The 20,658-nt window shown below is 39.4% G+C and overlaps 2 protein-coding genes across 4 annotated transcripts; both read right to left on the reverse strand.

Moving 5' to 3' along the window:
- Positions 1 to 893: 893 nt before the first annotated feature.
- Positions 894 to 5,684, reverse strand: LOC112076201 (BTB/POZ domain-containing protein KCTD5). Its single transcript, XM_024143063.2, has 6 exons — positions 5,375 to 5,684; positions 3,938 to 4,046; positions 3,623 to 3,714; positions 3,116 to 3,211; positions 2,078 to 2,203; positions 894 to 1,419 (listed from the first exon to the last, which is right to left on the reverse strand). Exons 1-6 carry the CDS (start codon positions 5,591 to 5,593, stop codon positions 1,390 to 1,392), a joined length of 672 nt encoding a protein of 223 aa, XP_023998831.1. The 5' UTR covers positions 5,594 to 5,684; the 3' UTR covers positions 894 to 1,389.
- Positions 5,685 to 6,432: 748 nt separating this feature from the next.
- Positions 6,433 to 20,302, reverse strand: LOC112067753 (3-phosphoinositide-dependent protein kinase 1). 3 transcript variants are annotated; one of them, XM_024143057.2, is made up of 14 exons: positions 20,232 to 20,302; positions 12,116 to 12,307; positions 11,918 to 11,960; positions 11,584 to 11,721; positions 11,327 to 11,471; positions 9,977 to 10,074; positions 9,532 to 9,607; positions 9,246 to 9,314; positions 8,692 to 8,788; positions 8,406 to 8,579; positions 8,028 to 8,263; positions 7,676 to 7,733; positions 7,225 to 7,377; positions 6,433 to 7,126 (listed from the first exon to the last, which is right to left on the reverse strand). In XM_024143057.2, exons 2-14 carry the CDS (start codon positions 12,203 to 12,205, stop codon positions 7,013 to 7,015), a joined length of 1,491 nt encoding a protein of 496 aa, XP_023998825.1. In that variant the 5' UTR covers positions 12,206 to 12,307; positions 20,232 to 20,302; the 3' UTR covers positions 6,433 to 7,012. The 3 variants fall into 3 exon arrangements, with proteins under 3 accessions (XP_023998825.1, XP_023998830.1, XP_023998829.1); XM_024143062.2 differs by lacking the exon at positions 11,327 to 11,471 and having other exon boundaries at positions 11,589 to 11,721; XM_024143061.2 differs by lacking the exons at positions 11,918 to 11,960; positions 20,232 to 20,302 and having other exon boundaries at positions 12,116 to 12,198.
- Positions 20,303 to 20,658: the final 356 nt, after the last annotated feature.

Genomic DNA, 20,658 nt, shown 5'->3' on the forward strand with positions numbered 1-20,658 from the left:
TGTGTGTGTTAGGAAGAAATAGCATACACTGATAACACATCTGAATATTATTATACTTTCTCTACGTACAACTCCTCATAGATATGCATGTAGACTACCGAATTTCCTTATCCCTGACAAAAGAAATTCAGATTAAAGTTGAAATTCAGACATTGATTTGGTCATTGAACAAAGGCAACATTTTCCAAAAGAAATGTTTTCATATACTGACAATGTTAATGTATTCAATAAGTAGCTCAACCATCTACAAATTGAACCATGGTAATGACTACCGATTATAATATCCAATCTTTTCATCAGTACATGACCAAAGCATTTTATCTTAGAACTTGTATGATTGAAAACTGCCAGTTTGGTGTAATTTTGCTTGGTATACAGCCCTGTCAAAGGTCAATATAGTCAAACCGCAGAAGCGTAAGGATTGTGTATACACACACAAACAAGCAGATATGCACTAATTCATGCAAGAGACAAAAATGCTTTTCTTTCTCACGTAAAATGGAAAACAGGCCCTTTGCAACACCAGCCAATAACAGTCAATGTCATATGTCAATGTGAAAAAAAATGTGCCTATCAAATGGCTCTAGGTATAATGTCCTCTAAAATATAACAATGTGTTCCAGTTCCATAGTGGCTGCCTAACAGGTAACCCAACTAAAACACGCCAGAGTCCAGGGATGGAAGACAAGTTTTAGTCCTTTAACATCTGGCATTCCCTAACATCACTTCAACCTCATTATCATACAAGAACCCTGGTAGAAGTAGTAATAAGAATGTCCTCCTTCCAGAAAACTGATCATGTGCAGGTTGAAGGGATATTTGGAAGGGGACATAAATAATTGGTTTAAAGATATGTAAAAAATAAATAAACTGTCAATACAGTCTTCGCCTCTAACAAGACAGTATGAATCTATACAACTCCATATAAATAGTCTTAAATATTTAACTTTTAAAACATGCTTTCCAATTAATTTCTCAGAGGTTTGATTTTTGTATGTGAAGGACTGGCATAATGTAGTACGCACAGATGTTTGAAATAATGTCCCACCAGACAGTGCACACCTAATGCATCTTCCAAAACACTATTAGAGACCCTGAGTAAATGATGGACCAAGTTTAAATGCTGTGGACAATATGATAAGTGATAAGGCCCTTCTCTCTGTGTGAAAATCTACAGTCCAGTTTTACTATGTAGGCCCCAAAACCAAGTAATGCTATCGATTGCACATTTTGATTTGATGTCTGAAAGAAAAATGGTGTGTACAATGTATAGACTGCAGTTAGCCAGCTTCTTCAGCGTGCCATAACGCTCCTCAGAATGTGATGTAGTTTGTGTCTTTATATCTGGACATCATAGCAGGACGCAATCCTAAGAACTGAACAGCCTCTTCACATTCGAGAGCCTTGTTCTTGAAGAATCTGCAAAAGAAAATGGTCAGAGCAAAATAAGATGTTTAGGCCTATTTCATACTAAACATATGTTCCAAAAAACCTTTGACAAAAAGTACTATGAGTTAGCATTTAACAGGCAGGAAGAAGCCTAAAATGTTCGTTTTTTTTGAGGAACGGATTTTTTTTACCAGGAGACTGGAAAGCGGGGAGACTAAGGCAATGGAGAATTCCATGAACTGCAGAAGCTAGTGACAGGAGTTCATTAAATATTAAAGTAGTTTAAATCATTATCGAGGCATTACTCTTGTCTAGATAATGATTAGCGGGATGCTCTCTAGGTAATGGGCTCATAGGGATGAAGGGGCTCTTGGAGAAAGGTTTAAGGCCACAATGGCAGGGGTCTAAGCAAAATCTCACCCATTGTCCCCTTACATTCAAAGGTAGATACATTCATTGGCAAAATGTTTCTTTCAATCTTTGTACTTGTCCTCTGCAGGAAATGCAGCATGCAGAGAAAGGAATTGCAGCATCCATGACCAATAAAAAAATTATGCGTGCATTTATGTTAGACAAAGCCATGTGAGACAACATGTATACCAAACTTGGTGTAACTCACAATACATGGTTGTAACAATGGTGAGGACGTTGATGAAAGACGTTTTTGTTGCAGTGCTGGGATACTCACCTTGGCCTTTTCACTTGGTTCACTGCTTGTGCCGTATGACTGGTTATGTAGCTCCTTAGAGACAACACACAGGAACTCTGCCTGGTCTTCGTTTCCATAGTTATATGAGGAGCCAATACTGACCAACTGAGGGAGAAAAAAAGGGGGGGAACCAATGAGAAGGGAAATGTTTCTAAGGGACTACAGGAAGCATTCACACATGGGAAATCTAATATTTCCAACAGCTTGCCAGGCACAGTCAAAACAATGTAACAGATTACAGTAGACAATTTCTATTCTAAAGGATCTTTTTTTTTTTTTTTTTTTTTAATGTCAAAGTAACAAACACTGACTTTTATCTAGGACACCTGAGCACTTTGAGCTGTTACATTGCTCATGAATGTTTAGTATCCCTTGGATTAGACCACAGGGTGAAATCTGTCGTAAAGGTGGTAGCTAATTCAAATAAACAGACTACACTATACAGTAGATTCCCATTTTCACAAAGCTGCCACAAGCAGAATGCCTAACATTCTGTCACTTTGCTGGCTCCCAAAAAAGGAAACGTGAGTAGCAGCCTGAGCCCACTCATGAGTTCTCTCTGAGGGGAAGACCCTAACACCCTGCAAGTCTAGAGGGGGCTAGTAACAGAAATGCACCTAGTACAGGGTGTCCTCCTGAATGAACAGAAACATCCCCTTTATCTGCTGTTCCATAAACATCAGACAAAATCTAAGTCTAGCAACCTGGCCTCTGACAGAAACCAGTGTCTATTTGAACCAGACAACCATAGCTCCTTTCGCAGAAGGTCAGACAAATCAGACTTTCACAAAAATAAATACAGTACCACAATAACAGCTATGTAACCAAATTATGCTGCAAGGTTGTATTTCACAAGGACTACAAATGAAGACAATTATAGTATTTATGTTATACACTGAACTCAGCATCATCCGTGGACAGTAAATCAACCAACAAAGGTCAAAGTGCAGCCGAAAGGAACATTTCTAAAAATAGGAGGCAGAACACTCCCCAATCTCTTCCTTTCAAGATAATTACCTGCTCAAACTTCCAACCATCTGACATGGTGGAAACCATTTGTGTTAGCTCCTCTTCTTGGCACTGCAATACTCTGTAGACATGTTTTATAGGGAGCTGTGGAGAGAAAGAGGCTATGTTAATTCACATGCAACAGAGCAGCAAGTGCTCTCAATAGGCTACATACGAATCACCCATCCCCCCAGAGCAAAGCATAGCCAGTATGTGCCAATTCCTGACCTCATCTACCTGGCAAGGGTAAGGAGACTCTGGACTAATGCCATTACATCAACAAGACCTGGAAATCCCAGTAGCTTAAGCAGAGCTTGTGCCCAGAGTCATTGCAGTAATAGACCATGTAAACAGAGGTGATCCTTGGGAGGGAGCTTGCCACGGATGTGCCTATGGCCAGTAGTTAGAGGCCCCCTTTAATATCTAGAGCTCTGTATTAGTGATTACAACAGGACAGTCTCAGGGAAGAAGGAAACCACCCAGATAGCAATGGCAATTTTAGTCAAGCCCACACACCTGAACTGTTTTGCAGTCCCTCTCCCTGATTTTGTCTTTAATTAGCCTGATCAAAGAAGGGATATTGTAGAATTCAGCCTCTTCCAGTACACCTTGAGGGGAACAGAATGTATTTAACCAGTTATTAAAACCCCAATCATTGAAAACAACTATGTATGCTAATGAGAACTGCTGTGGTGTTAAATGTAATAAGTGTGATTGTTAGCGTGTGACGTGTTGGAGCGAAAAAGAAACGGCAACAAAGATGACAGAATGGCACAACTCTTCAGACATGTCTCAGCATATCCCAGAATATCCAAGACATTATCATCATACCTTCCTCTGCAAGGCCTCTATTGAGCACCAGTTTCCCATGCCTCAGGTAGTTGAGCACTGGACCAAAGTACGTTGGGTCCCGGTCTATCAAATAGGCACCCGTTTCATCCTGAAGAAAGAGAAGTCGATAACAATGAGAAAAGCAGACAATCGATAACAAATCAGGGGAGATACCATTGACGATTTTTGTACAGTGACAAACATCGAAACAGAACTGTGCAATCGCATAATAAGAAAATAGCCAATCCATGGATACAACAGCTCTGTGTCCAGAGCTTGGAGCAGCGCCAACATGGGGTAACTGACATTTAGCAGGTCTCATTATCCCTGAAGAATCACCACAGCGGCCTTGCTTCAGCCTTCACACACACCATCATTAGCAAGAATCAATACAGAGGGCAGAGATACATCTCCTTACCACATTACATTGGGCACATGAAGATTACAGATATTGGAGACTTTCACCTCAAATTCAAATGAGGAATGCTAATCAGCATAGTTTCGTAAATATCCTAGATAACTTTGGGATGAAACTATTCTGCTGGGATACTGTGAATCTTTCAGAGCTCAAGACTCATTGCAACTGCATCTGTATCTGTATGACCGAGCAAACTTGTCTTGTAAGGTCTTTTGCCAGCTTTTAAATGTCATCCTCCTGTTAAATGATGCATGGTGACCTTTGAGGGTTGGAAATCAGGATGGTAAACACGTTCAACGTGTGGATTATCATACTTTCTCTTACAAGGGCAACGCTCCTTCTCCAGATTGGGCTCATTTGCACAATTGTATATTATAAGCCCAATTATTTACACAAATATATATATATACACACAACTTGTTGGTTTTGTCAACAATGTATTCTATGGTCCATTTGCGTGTAGGCGTTATTCTGATATTCACCAGCTAGATAGCTACAGTAACAGTTTGTGGTTGGCTGGATAACTAACTTGCCTGTTAGCGAGATGACAGATACTAGTACTGTACTATATAACTTCCACGAATGTTATCTATCTTAGTACGAGTAGAAACGTGCTGTCTTCCAAATTAATATTTGTTAGTTAACTAACGTTACTGTAGATCTGTAGTCAGGAGGATTATCCAGATTAAAAACAGGAAAACAAACTAACGTTAACGTTATTTAGCTAGTTAGTCAAGTTCTTTGAGAGTTAACGTTGGTCAGCTGAACTAGCTAGCCTATACTAGTAACGACATTAGTAGCTAACGTTGACCATCTAAATTAGCTATCCGTTTGGCTTACTTCCTGACTAAACAACTAAAATAACTAGCTAACTAGTTAGTAAATCGGTCTGGATATGCTAACTAGGTAACGTAAATTAACGTTAGAACATTCACATGATGTGTAAAACAGACAGAGGTTAGCTAGTTAACATTAGCCAACTAGCTAGTAACGTTAGCTAGCTAGACAGATATCCGTACCTTGTCAGAGTCGAGGTCGGGGTCGGCCTGGCACAGACGGTACAGGAACGATTTTGAGTCTCGGCACAACGTTTGCCTCGTAGTGAGAAAGTATGTCCCACCGACATTCAGACGGACCCATTTGGATGCCCCGATCCCAGGTGATTGCATTCTCTGTTCCGGAGACAGGGCGGGACACTGGTCAACTGAGCCGCTTAAGTCAGGGCTCTTCTCCGCCATCCCAGTGCCTCTAACCTGGATGCGTCCCTAGCTAAAGTTACAGGAACTGAGTTGAAGCGGGCCGGGAAACTGGGCCAGGCATAGTCATGAAGTACGGTAATCCAAGTTTGACAACCCCCACCCACCGGTTTCCACAGTTTTTTATTATACATCCGTCAGATTCCACAGTCAAAATTGGCTACAAATGTTTTATTTTTTGGTCTTAATTTAAGGTTAGGGTCAGGCATACGTTTAGCAGTGTGGTTAAAGTTAAGCTTAACTTTAAAATAACATTTGAAGATAATAAATTGTAGAAATGGGCGGGGTTTATAACTTTGTGGCTACTGAAGCTAGTGCTACCCATCCCCCCACTCCCTGCATCCTTCTCATAATAATCATTTTTGCAGTTGGAACTCCATGACTTCAAAAAAGGTTTGGTCCCCAAATAATCATACTGAGCCTTCACCCAAGCTAAGTATAAATAAACACAGGACGTTTGCCAAAATCCCACATGCTTTTATTACCAAGCCACCTTTATATATATATATATATGCTGCATTCTTCCAATTAACAATTTGAAACTTGCACACAACAAAATAGGCCAGGCCCACATATATTTATGTAAAACATAACCATGTCACCATCCATAAATAAAATATAGATTACAACGAAAGGTAGCAAAATATCATAATTTACCATTATCAACTATTTACATTCAACTGATTTACATTTAAATTATGTAAACATGGAGCTGGGACATTATCCAAATGATTACCACATTTGAACTGTTTGGATAACATGAGAATGAATCAGCAAAGGATAGAAGCCTAAAACAAATACAAAATATACATCTTACACTTTACTTGCATCCCATTTTGTACATCACAGCAGTGGTCGGTAGAATAGACTAACAAAATATCTGTCTAACATTTACAATCAACTTCTCCCAGATATGAGAAGTCAAAAACAGGCTACAACATCCTCCTTTGCACTTTTGATGAACTGTTCAACCAACATCCAAGTCAACTCCTAATTTTTAAAGCAGAACCAGCCCATGTGGTTTGACCAAAGTTTATTCTCTGCTATAGAAGACAAATAGCTTAAGAGTACCAAGGCCACCATGTCAGACATGAGGCCATCCAAGCCTAAGAAATCATCAGTTAGAATAGTTGCAATAGCCATTCTACTTCCTTGAATAATAGGTCCTTTCTATACCAGAATGGCTTTAGATCCAGCTGAATGTATCAAATTCTGGATTACAATGGAACATGCCCTGAACCTGCTGCCCTACAAGAAATTAAATGTGTGGAGTAATACGGAAACCGACTTGTAAGCTACATTACAGCTAGGTGTTTTCCATCATTTATGAATTAACGCCTTCATTCTCTGTCTCCTGTCATTACAGGGTAAGACCTGTCTTCAAAAGATAGTGTACCCAACCTACATGCATGAGTTAAAATGCGTGTTATAGATCTTTTGCCACACTTCTTGAATTTTGTTGCACCATTTGTCAGCATTCCCGCACGGATCCATCAGATAGTATGTTCTGTTAGGCTGCAAAGAGGAGGATAGGTCACTGTTACTGATAGTTTTATAAAGTGAGTTTTGTTAGCTAAGGGTGAGCTATTAATTGCAATAGACTAATTCATTACTGTATGGACAAAGAAGGTCTTGAAGTTCTTGGCCTCTGGGCGCAGTGCGGGGGACCAGGGGATCTCTCCTTTCAAAACCTTGTTAACTGGGTCCACATAGTAAAGGTGTGGTCCCTCAGTCAACAATAGCTGGCGCCGACGTGCAAACAGCCCCTGTAAAAGCAGAGAACGATTCTCAGACATAAAAAATAAATCCCTTGCCCGTAGGTAAAGTCAAGTCGCTCTGGATAAGAGCGTCTGCTAAATGACTTAAATGTAATGTAAATGTAAAGTCAGTATGGTTCAAGATGTCCCAAATTGATTCCTGGCAGCAATTGCAAACAACTGCCAGAGGAGGGCAGTATGTTGCTTTAGTGTTGGAAGAGTACAGTATCAAGACATTCACTCCTCCCCTTCAAACTGAAAAATAGAACATTACTGTACAGTAATTTAGGATGACATAAATCCTTACCTTCCTTTTGTCCACTGGTCCCATCTTGAGGATCAAATTATTCTCCACGAACTGATTCCTTAATACATAAAAAAGTTAATTCCCCAAATCTTTCTTGATACAGTTCACAGTATATCATGTTATTGTTGGCGTTGTATTGTCTTTAGGTAAAGTGCTTCATGTTTACAAGATATCAAACATAGAATTGTGTAAATATTGTAAGTAAACATAGGAATCCCAACAGATGAGCAAGAGATCATCAACTACAGTATGTGTCAATATTATGGTAAGATAATATTGACAGTTAATCAGTCTTCTGACACTCTGTCCACAAAAACATGTTTTGCTCGCAAGGACATCGCTGCAGGCCTACCAGGGGTTTCTGCTTGTCTGCTTCTCAAGCAGTAGCCGCTTCACCTCAGTGGAAAACTGCAGGTCCAGCTCAAAGGAGTTGTTGTCCAGGTCATGAATGTACTGCTCGATGTTGCTGTTGGGCCTTTGTGCGGGGTTGGAGTTGGGGATGGGACTGGGGTTGGCCACAAACAGTGGTTGAATGGAGCTGGACTGGACAACCTGCATGTTGCTGAACTGGCTGAGGAGGTCATCATACTGTGGATGGAACCACATCATGATCAGGGAGTTTACAGATTACAAAACAAGGACAAGCCAATTTGACATATTGAGGAAACAATATGTCAACGAGGATTTGTGTCAACCTTTAATCATAATATGTCAAGAGGGAAAAACCTACGTTTCCATAATAGTCCTCATCATCCTCAGCCATGGCTGGCAGGTAGGGGGTGAGTTTGGGGGGTGTCTGTAGGTGAAGGTTCTCCCATGTGACGGCCTCAAAGAAAAAATGGGCTCTGAGAGGGTTGTACCCACCCATCTCCTCACAACCTAATCGGTTGGAGGGATCCAAGCACTACCACAAAAATAAAGCAATGCTTAGTTAATAATGACACTCATTGGGTCATAGTATGGAACTGAGGAACAACATCCAAATGTATTTTAATAATTCATATGATTAGACTCACTAGAAGCTGTTCCACTAGATCCTTCGCATTAGGAAAGAATTTATCAGGAAATTCATACTCCAGTTTAATAATCTTCTGGAATTTCAGGTAGTCATTCCTGGTGAGCAAATAACATCATCAACCACATGGACAGACAGAAGATCATATGAGAGTGCAAGGCACATTTTAGAACTTGTGTCATATTGATGTCTTCTTTGGGGCTTGATTGCCTGGAAGTGGCAGATGCATACAGTATACACAACTGTCACTGTACTTGGCTTTGAAAGTGCTTTGAGGTAAATGTGTTAGTTTATAGTTGAACCATGAAGCTGCTGCCATGTGACAGAGTGACTGGGGTTTCTTCAAGCCTCCAGGCACTCAATACACAAACAAGTCATAAACAACACAGCCATAACTTCCTGTTATTTCACACAGTGTTTTTAGACAGTGATAACAAATAGACTAAATCGTTTACCAAATCACAAAGTGTGCTTCTGCAAAGCCCCTGACAATGACGCTTCGCAAATATTTTACCTGAATAAAAGGAAAATAATAATGTATGATACGCAACTTACCCAGCTCTAAATGGCGGTAATCCTGCTACCAACTGGTAGATGATACAGCCTAAACCCCAAAGGTCAGAGCTAAAAGACACCAGAAAACATGACAGATTCAGTTAACTTCTTTCAGTGTTGGGTTTTATCATAGTGATGTAAACATGGCCAGAAATACCCAAGTCTTGTTCCCAGCTGCATAAAGCATGGCAAGCGAGACTAGAAGTGATACAGTAACAGAGAACTACACGGATAACTTGAATATTGGATTCAAATCAGGGTACTGAATGAATTCGAGTCAAACTACCTTTTGCAGGCAGATTTCTGAGTCAGTAGCTCTGGAGAAACATACTCAGCTGTTCCAACAAAGGAATTTGCTCTGTCTGCAAAAGAAAACAATCATATGAACTATAAGTATGGACAAATTATTCACATGACACATTTGGTACCTTCACTGAAGATGTCTTGAGTCAATTATGCTTAAAATGGCACTATTGACTCATACCTATTAAAATGATATTCTGAGCACTGTATAACTAGCAATTTGCTTCCATATCTATGAAGTCCACAGAGACCATTGTGCATGTCCCTATAAATAACAAAAACACTTTTCTGTTAGCCTTTAGAGAGGTATAGATAGATAAGTTAACCGCAATACGATAAGGGGTAAACAAACCAATGTACTGTACTTTTAGTCTATCAACAAACTGGAGGAAAATTACACAAAGACAAAGCAATATGTGTTAAATTACTTTGTGTACTATCTGATGAGAGTTGTTTTGCAGTTCCAAAGTCTGTTATTTGAATGTGCATGTCCTCATTCAGTAAAATATTCTCTGGTTTGAGGTCCCTGTAAAGAAAAAGCCACACCATTTAAATCAAATAAAAAATTCAAATAAAATTCATATCATGACATTTTAACAAACCTAACGCAGTGGTAAATCTAAGCGCTGGCGATAGCACTATAGGTTCAGGGGTGTGTCAGAAATATTTTTTGCCATTTTCACAGCCGGAATTATAACTACAATAGCTGGCAGTGGCGCAAAAGGGCTGGGTTTTGATGAATGAACAAGTTGTAGGTGTGACGAGGGCTTGGCCACTCACTGGCCAATCAATGCGTTCCATGGCTTAATACTGCATGCGTTTGTCTCAAGTTCTGTTAGTTATTGATAGTCTTTGCATTGTCATCATTTCCAATTTGGCTGGAGGCACAGCATATTCTTTCGTCCTGGTCCCTTTTGGATTGAGACTAAGTTTATTAAATAACATTGTCTATTGAGCAGACTCGTTACTGTAGCCTATGTTTGGAGTGTTGGAAGTCAACATTGTTGGAAGTCAACAGTGAGCCTAGCCTAGCTTATATGTCTTTATGCTTCAAACTTTTCCTTAATAAAAAAAATACTAGGCTCCTGTAAATTGTATTGTATGTGTGAGGCACGTCCTCAATAAGCGAAATATAGCTTAGGCCTACCGTTGATACTGCATAGGACATAGGACTGAATCATTGCACTGCATAGGACTGAATCATTGAAATATGTTTGGAGGAGTGCGTCTTTGGTAACCAGATGAGAGGCGCTCTTTGGAGCTGGGGATCGATACTTGAACAAGTGAAATTAAGTACCCAGGTAGGCATATGTGTGTATGTTTTAGGATGTGCAGTATATTTTCAATTCAAGTGGCTTTACCCCTAACATTTGCACGTCTATACAAAATACTAGGCTCCTGTCGATTGTATCGTTACATATGTGCTAGGCAGATTCTCAATTTTTTTTATATAGTATGCAAGTATGTGAATTGTGAATAATGAAAAAGCAGAGGGCAAAAACCTCAAATGTTTACTCAGCGCAAGCGAGCTGATGTTAGACAGGTAAATTGCAGAACCTGGCATTAGGTCTGGAAAACGGCAGTGTGCCAGTTTTTACATGACGAAATTGCAAACTAACGTGCGTTTGACACTTGCGCCTCCTTAGCGGCAGCTGAAAATAGAACCCACAATTTCTAATCAAGGAACATTATAAAACTTCCATAAAAAATTATACAAAAATATCAAATAAATTCATGTTTATGTCAAACTTAATAATACATAGTGAAATTGGTCTTACCTGTGAATTATGCCTTTAGAATGCAAATACTGTAATGCGCATACTATTTCAGCAGAGTAGAATCTAGTGCACGCCTCATCGAATGAACCTATTTTGCGAATGTATTTCAGTAATTCCCCATTTCTTGCATAGCTTATGCCAAAATCTAACAGGAGGCAGTTAAGGATAATGGTACTAAGATCACAAAATAGATGAGACCAGATATTATTATGTAGAAGTCTTYAAGTAGCCCATGTTCTGATTATTTCAAAGGATACACAACCTTTTCACATCTTGAAATGTYAAGTAGAGCTTGACGATAAATGGATGGTCTAAGCTTGWCATGATATCCCTCTCTCGTGTCACGCAATGTGCCTTGTTCTCCTTCCGGATGTGCATCTTCTCCAGAATCTTCACTGAAACACAATTCAAACCGATATGCTTCACTCTGTGTTTATGACTGAATCAAATTCCAGTTTCCTCACTTCAAAGAGCATTATTGTTCAGCACAAATGCATTTAAGTTATAAGCAGAATCCAGGACAGTCACTTGAACGCCACTTGAGAATCATCAGCATCATGCAACAGAGAAAACATATTGGTAGTGTCTTACTAGCATATTCCTTCCCTGTGGCCTGTTCTGTTGCCAGCACAACCTGAAACAAGTTTGCAATCAACAAAGATTTTTTTTTAACAATCCATCAACCCTTTACCAACAATAGAAAATAAAAAGTAATTAATATGACTGCAACTGTAATCTGTAAGCCCCACACACAAAATACAACACCATAGAAAATGTATGAGGACTTACTGTTGAATAGGAGCCTTCTCCTAGAATTCGACCAAATTTGAAGTCCTCTGGCTGCTTTCCAAGCTTTGGGGAGGCTTGAGGGCCCTCCATTCTTAGGTGGAGGAACAAACTGATGTCCAGGTGATTCTTACCATAGAAGGTGGAGGGGAGGAATACAGGATGATGCTGGACAGAATAGGAACGGCATCATACCTTAAAGGATGTACAGAGACAGAAAAACAACAGTCACATAACAAAAAAATGAAGCTACACTACACTTTCCCTCCCTCCCCTCTCTCTCACACATACACACACCCACACACACAAGAAAACCACCATACAGCGAGTAACCCACAGCTGATAAACTAGGCGTGCTGCTTCCGCACAGGGAGGGTTCTTGTTTATGTTTTTTTTCACACATGACTACAGGTGTTGTTCCAATTCCTTATCATTACCATTTCATTATTCAAGTAAGACTCCAAGAGAGAAAGGGTCTTTAATATCTGAGATATCTACTGCAGCCCTCATCCTCCACATTCTGTCAAAGATCCCCAAAGCACACACATCCCTGGGTCGCTCCTCTTTTCAGTTCGCTGCAGCTAGCAACTGGAACGAGCTGCAACAAACACTCAAACTGGACAGTTTTATCTCAATCTCTTCATTCAAAGACTCAATATGGACACTCTTACTGACAGTTGTGGCTACTTTGCGTGATCTATTTTTGTCTCTACCATCTTCCCCTTTGTGCTGTTGTCTGTGCCCAAGAATGTTTGTACCCTGTTTTGTGCTGCTACCATATTGTGCTGCTGCCATGTTGTTTTGCTACCACATTGTTGTCATGTTGTGTTGCTACCATGCTGTGTTGTCATGTGTTGCTGCCATGCTTTTTTATTTAACCTTTATTTAACTAGGCAAGTCAGTTAAGAACAAATTCTTATTTACAATGACGGCCTACCAGAAGGCAAAAGGCCTCCTGCGGGGACGGGGGCTGTGATTTAAAATATATTAAATAAAAATATAGGACAAAATACACATCACGACAAGAGACAACACAACACTATATAATGAGAGACCTAAGACAACAACATAGCATGGGGCGGCAGGCAGCCTAGTGGTTAGGGCATTGGGCCAGTAACCGAAAGGTTGCTAGATCGAATCCCCGAGCTGACAAGGTAAAAATCTGTCGTTCTGCCCCTGAACAAGGCACTGTTCCTAGGCCGTCATTTTAAATAAGAATTTGTTCTTAACTGACTTGCCTAGTTAAATAAAGGTTAAATATATATGTATTTTTTAAACATTAATAGCTGTTGTTTATCTTATAGAATATTGTCCTGGGACAATCATGAAATTATGGTAGCAAGTACCTTTCATTAATTACTTTTATTAGACTAAGTGATCGTCGACTTAAGCTACAACAGAAAACACAAGGTTTAGAGACACTGGTGAATGAGTCCATTGAGAGAAGCAACCATCAAAACAATAGAAACACAAGCAGCATGGCGCCCAGCCCTAGCAGCACCTATCCAGTTTTGTGTAGGGCAGGGTTCCCCAACTGGCGGCCCACGGGCCGAATTTGGCCTGCATTTCATTTTATTTGCCCCCCCAAGTTTACTGAGCAAACCCCCCCCCCAAAATATATATATTTAATTGTTGGACATAAAAGACTATTAACAGCAAATCAGCTCCAAGTGATTTTTAATTTTGGAAAACTGTTCCAAAGTATTCCCCCCCATAATAGAGATACTGTATATTTGATCATATACAAAATGTAAGCAATGTTTGAAATGATAACGTTTTATTGAAATATACAGTACCAGTCAAAAGTTTGGGCACACCTACTCATTCAAGAGTTTCTTTATTTATACTATTTTCTACATTGTAGAATAATAGTCAAGTATGAAATGTTTATTTAAATGTTTTACAATTTAACCTTTATTTAACTAGGCAAGTCAGTTAAGAACAAATGTTTATTTACAATGACGGCCTACACCGTGATACAGCCTGGAATCGAACCAGGGTGTCTGTAGTGATGCCTCAAGCACTGAGATGCAGTACCTTAGACCGCTGTGCCACTCGGGAGCCCGGTTATTTGTGTTATTTGTGGAAATAACACATATGGAATCATGTAGTAACCAAAAAAGTGTTAAACAAATTTATATTTTTCAAAGTAGCCACCCTTTGCCTTGATGACAGCTTTGCACACTCTTGACAATCTCTCAACCAGCTTCATGAGATAGTCACCTGGAATTAATTTCAATTAACAGGTGTGCCTTGTTAAAAGTTCATTTCTGGAATTTCTTTCCTTCTTAATGCATTTGAGCCAATCAGTTGTGTTGTGACAAGGTAGGGGTGGTATACAGAATATAGCCCTATTTGGTAAAAGAACAAGTTCATATTATATCAAGAACAGCTCAAATAAGCAAAGAGAAATTACAGTCCATCATTACTTTAAGACATGAAGGTCAGTCAATGCGGAACATTTCAAGAACTTAAAAAAAAAAAAAACATCAAGCTCTATGATGAAAATGGCTCTCATGAGGACCGCCACAGGAAAGAAAGACCCAGAGTTACCTCTGCTGCAGAGGATAAGTTCATTAGAGTTAACTGCACCTCAGATTGCAAGCCAAATAAATGCTTCTCAGAGTTCAAGTAACAGACACATCTCAACATCGACTGTTCAGAGGAGACTGCGTGAATTAGGCCTTCATGGTCGAATTGCTACAAAGAAACCCCTACTGAAGGACACCAATAAGAAGAAGACTTGCTTGGGCCAAGAAACACAAGCAATGAACATTAGACCGGTAGAAATCTGTCCTTTGGTCTGATGAGTCCAAATTTGAGATTTTTGGTTCCAACTGCCGTGTCTTTGTGAGACGCAGAGTAGGTGAATGGATGATCTTCACATGTGTGGTTCCCACTGTGGAGCATGGAGGAGGAGGTGTGATGGTGCTTTGCTGGTGAACTGTCCCTCACTGATTTATTTAGAATTCAAGGCACACTTAACCAGCATGGCTACTACAGCATTCTGCAGCGATATGCCATCCCATCTGGTTTGCGCTTAGTGGGACTATCATTTGTTTTTAAACAGGAAAATGACCCAACACACCTCCAGGATTTGTAAGGGCTATTTGACCAAGAAGGAGAGTGATGGAGTGTTGCATCAGATGACCTGGCCTCCACAATCACCCGACCTCAACCAAAATGAGATGGTTTGGGACAAGTTGGACCACAGAGTGAATGAAAAGCAGCCAACAAGTGCTCAGGATATGTGGGGACTCCTTCAAGATTGTTGGAAAAGTATTCCAGGTGAAGCTGGTTGAGAGAACACCAAGCGTGTCCAAAGCTGTCATCAAGGCAAAGGGTGGCTACTTTGAAGAATCTCAAAAATTATATTTATTATATTTGTTTAACACTTTTTTGGTTACCACATGATCCCTTATGCATTATTTCATAGATTTGATGTCTTCACTATTATTCTACAATGTAGAAAATAGTAAAAATAAAGACAAAACCTTGAATGAGTAGGTGTGACCAAACTTTTGACTGGTACTGTATATTTGAATAAAACATAATCATTTCAATGTTTGGGCTTCTTGCGGTACATTTTTAGTCTACAAATAATCACATAACAATAATACATTACTGAAAATAAACTCTTTAATCCCACCCCTCAGCCACGCTCAGCCCATCCCACCTATCACCATAGACCACTCGTTTGGTTTCCATGTGCCATATATTTTTCAATTGTGCTGTGATGTTTTACATACATTTTGAACCTTTCTAATCGTATAGTATCTACAGATTGTGAGCCAAAGATGAAAACCTTTCCTACGTATTATTATATTATTTATTGACTGACTGGATAAATAAATCAATTGTGCGCCAGTTTTTACATGACGAAATTGCAAACGAACACTTACTAACATGCTTTGACACTTGCAACTCCTTAGCGCCAGCCGAAAATAGAGCCCACAATTTCTAAACAAGGAACATAAAACTTCCATTAAAAGTTATTCAAAGATACAAAAATATTAAATAAATTCATGTTTATGTCAAACCTAATAATACATAGTGAAATTGGTCTTACCTGTGAATTATATCTTTAGAATGCAAATACTGTAATGCACATACTATTTCAGCAGAGTAGAATCTAGTGCACAAATTATTTTCCGGCCCCCTGACCATCCACTCAAGAAAAAAACAAAAACACAGCCTGTGACTGAATCTAGTTGATAATCCCTGGTGTAGGGTACTTTCCACTACAGACACCTGCCACAGAAGGCAGTGCTCCAACAACACCATGACAAAACTATAAACCACAGAAACCAGAAGGGTATGTCCCTTTGAACATAGAAATGTACAATTTAGAAGAAAACAGCTCTTACTATAAAAACAAAAAAGTTAATAATTAACTGGGACAATCAAAGCCATCTGTCCTAGAGACAGGAAATCATAGCCTACTCTAACCTCCAAAGCAGTAAACTAGCCAATAAAAGTACATTACCTGTGTTCTAGGAAACTTAAACACAAGGTCATGAATCTGTATTTTTAAACAACATTATTTTATGAACAGATTAAGATCATTGTGGTTTCCTGTTGTGACACGTCTTGCCTAGGTGAGAAAGAGAGCTTCCTTAAATGTTTGTGTTCAAGCTTATCCATAGAACCCCACAGTGGAGGTGTCATAATACCCATAAAAGTCACTTAGAAATGTCCTTGTTTTTGAAAATTGTTGAAGGCCGTGAGGCCGATACGTAAGCATATTTAATATCGGTGATACTATCAAGAGCAGTGTGCGGTTTCCTTTTTCCTTCATCTTGTTTAATTGTTGCCATGCACCTGCAATTTAGATTTCTCAGATGTGCGAGTGCCTTTTGAATTTTGAAAATTGTCCATTAAAATAACATCAAATTGATCAGAAATACAATGTAGACATTGTTAATGATGTAAATTACTATTGTCGCTGGAAACGGCAGGTTTTTTATGGAATATCTACATAGGCGTACAGAGGCCTATTATCAGCAACCATCACTCCTGTGTTCCAATGGCACATTGTGTTAGCTAATCCAAGTTTATCATTTTAAAAAGGCTAATTGATCATTAGAAAACCCTTTTGCAATTATGTTAACACAGCTGAAAACTGTTGTTCTTTTAAAGAAGCAATAAATCTGGCCTTCTTTAGACTACTTGAGTATCTGGAGCATCAGCATTGTGGGTTCGATTACAGGCTCAAAATGGCCAGAAACAAATAACTTTCTTCTGAAACTCGTCAGTCTATTCTTGTTCTGAGAAATTAAGGCTATTCCATGCGAGAAATTGCCAAGAAACTGAAGATCTCGTACAACGCTTTGTACTACTCCCTTCACAGAACAGCACAAACTGGCCCTAACCAGAATAGAAAGAGGAGTGGGAGGTGAGGCCCTGGTGCACAACTAAGCAAGAGGACAAGTACATTAGAGTGTCTAGTTTGAGAAACAGACACCTCACAAGTCCTCAACTGGCAGCTTCATTAAATAGTATCCGTAAAACACCAGTCTCAACATCAACAGTGAAGAGGCGACTCTGGGATGCTGGCCTTCTAGGCAGAGTTGCAAAGAAAAAGCCATATCTCAGACTGGCCAATAAAAAGAAAATATTAAGATGGGCAAAAGAACACAGACACTGGGCAGAGGAAGATTGGAAAAAAGTGTTACGGACAGACTAATCTAAGTTTTAGGTGTTCGGATCAAAGAACATTTGTGAGACGCAGAAAAAATGAAAAGATGCTGGGGGAGTGCTTGACGCCATCTGTCAAGCATGGTGGATGCAATGTGATGGTCTGGGGGTGCTTTGGTGATGGTAAAGTGGGAGATTTGTACAGGGTAAAAGGGATCTTGAAGAAGGAAGGCTATCACTCCATTTAGCAACGCCATGCCATACCCTGTGGACGGCACTTAATTGTAGCCAATTTCCTCCTACAGCAGGACAATGACCCAAAGCACAGCTCCAAACTATGCAAGAACTATTTAGGGAGGAATCAGTCAGCTGGTATTCTGTCTATAATGGAGCGGTCAGCACAGTCACCAGATCCCAACCCTATTGAGCTGTTGTGGGAGCAGCTTGACCGTATGGTACGTAAGAAGTGCCCATCAAGCCAATCCAACTTGTGGGAGGTGCTTCAGGAAGCATGGGGTGAAATCTCTTCAGATTATCTCAACAAATTGACAACTAGAATGCCAAATTTTGCAAGGCTGTAATTGCTGCAAATGGAGGATTCTTTGATGAAAGCAAAGTTTGAAGGATACAATTATCATTTCAATTCAAAATCATTATTTATAACCTTGTCAACGTCTTGACTATAGTTCCTATTCATTTTGCAACTAATTTCATGTATGTTTTCATGGAAAACAAGGACATTACTAAGTGACCCCAAACTTTTGAACGGTAGTGTATTTTTGGCTCTATTTACTCTCATATAAAAAAATGCTAATTAGCAGCAAAACTACAAATCCCTGAAAAGTCCTACACGTCATCTCTAGCTGACACCTTTGCTAACAGGTCAATTTAAAACTTGCACAAGACAGTTCACAGAATTGTCAATTTAAAGAAATGTAGCCAATTTATTAATTACTACATTTAACTAACATTAGATAGGTAATCCAGAGATTCTTAACTTCGCCTTTATTCGACAGTCTCGCTCAGATCATCATGGCATTTATAGTTCTTTATGATAGCCACATTAGCAGCTAATTAGCATTTCAATTTTGGGGGGTTAATCCAGGCGAATATATTGATAAAAGTCACCTTGTCCTAGACCTAGAGAGATCGACACGGTTATCAAAACGTCACGCAAAACGTCAACAAAGACCTTATTTTAAGTGTTTCTAAAATCACCTATGGGAAGAATGAATGGTGGAAAAACAATTGGAACCGTTTCTCTGTTTGACCGCTAGGTTTTATGGGTATAATGACTGTGGTACTCTATGACCCTATAATATTACAGCTCTCAGGAGGACTGTAGCCTTCTGTATGTGTGTGGGTAATTGGTGTCCATCAGGAAACTAGATTCAGTAGCGGGCTGTTTTCTTTCTTGTGCGGTTGGTCAGAGGGCCGAGACATAATTACAAACAATTTGTAGACTAAAAATTGACCGCAAGAAGCCCAAACATTGACATTTGTATACGATCAAATACAGTGTATCTTGCTATTATGCGTGGGAAAACTTTGGAACAGATTTCTTAAATTAAAATAACTTGGCGCTGATTTGCTTTTGTTTTAACAGTCTTTCATGTCCAATAATTAAAAAATTTAAACATTTAAAAAAAGTTTTTCATTGCTCAGAAAACTGGGAGGGGGGCAAATAACTGGCCGCCAGTTGGGGAACCCTGGCCTACATCCTCTGTCAAGAGGTCTGACCTGTATGGCACAGTTCGGTGGTAATACCCTAGCAGATAACCAAAACCAACATTATTTCTATGTTAAATTAACAATCCTTCTAGATGTAACATTACAGTAATGTAAAGAGATGGCTGCAGAAGCATAGGCTTAGCCAGATTTAGCCGACTAAACTCAACGATTTATGATCTATTTGAGCCCCGACTAACGTTAGCGTGGGCAGACTGCAGCTCCGACGTCACATAAAATAACGTTTTTATTTAAAAAAAAATAAAATACGGATTTCAGCACCCAAAGAATAGCCCGCATGTACACAGGACAATATCATTTGTAAATGCGGACTATTCTTTGGGTGCTGAAATCCGTAGTATTTAAAAAAAATAAAAATAAAAATGACCTCGGAACTCCAGTCCGCCCACAACTAGACGAAGATCAACTCCATCATCGTTGAGTTTAGTCGGCTAGGGCTGCCACAGTTTGAAAAGTGTTGGTCTGTCAATCAATATAAATTAGACATCTTTGCAAGCCAAATTTAAGAAGACATCTGCACACACGGATGTGCTAAGGTAGCAATATAGCTAACGTTAGCTAGTACCAGTGCTAGCTGCTGACTGTGTTAGACCCAACACCGAACATGAAAGTGAATCTTACCCGCACAACGCTAAGCTGCCTAGGTAACGTTAGTAGTATAAGGTCACCATTGCCTGACTTTCACCATTCCCACAACTAACTGACAGTTAATGCAACACAGGCAGATACTCACTATCTGGCCAGTGGTTGCTTGCTGACATGGATGGAAGTCCTCAAGCAAGCTAGCTACGTACTGAGTTAATTTCCGAAACGTGACGTCATATCACAACAACACATTTTACTCTCGTTCATTTGTAGCACACGCGTATGTTTTGAAATTGCACAAAGAATGAAAGATGAAACAAGTTTAAGACCATTGGTGGGCTATACATATATATTGTTGCAATTGCCTCTACTGATAACTATAGTTTACTCGTCCACTGTTTTGCGAAATAGAAAACGATACATATAAACCATACCAATGTATTATTTTATTTACAATAGCGAACAAGTATGTAATACAAGACAAATTAAAGGACATAGTAATTACAGGATTATTAAACTACTTTCAAAATATTACATATAGCTGAAATTGTCATCCAAGAAACTGCACCTCGCCG

The sequence above is a fragment of the Salvelinus sp. IW2-2015 genome, unplaced genomic scaffold, assembly GCF_002910315.2.
Source record: "Salvelinus sp. IW2-2015 unplaced genomic scaffold, ASM291031v2 Un_scaffold3619, whole genome shotgun sequence".
Taxonomy (NCBI): Eukaryota; Metazoa; Chordata; class Actinopteri; order Salmoniformes; family Salmonidae; genus Salvelinus; species Salvelinus sp. IW2-2015.

What these genes read in the sequence shown, in the direction of transcription:
- LOC112076201 (XM_024143063.2), bottom strand. Translation starts at nt 5,593, where the DNA reads ATGGCGGAGAAGAGCCCTGACTTAAGCGGCTCAGTTGACCAGTGTCCC. An exon ending in CCGACCTCGACTCTGACAAG is followed by an intron (nt 4,047 to 5,374) that starts GTACGGATATCT and finishes CTCTTTCTTCAG; the next exon opens with GATGAAACGGGTGCCTATTT. An exon ending in AACCAAGTGAAAAGGCCAAG is followed by an intron (nt 1,420 to 2,077) that starts GTGAGTATCCCA and finishes TTTCTTTTGCAG; the next exon opens with ATTCTTCAAGAACAAGGCTC.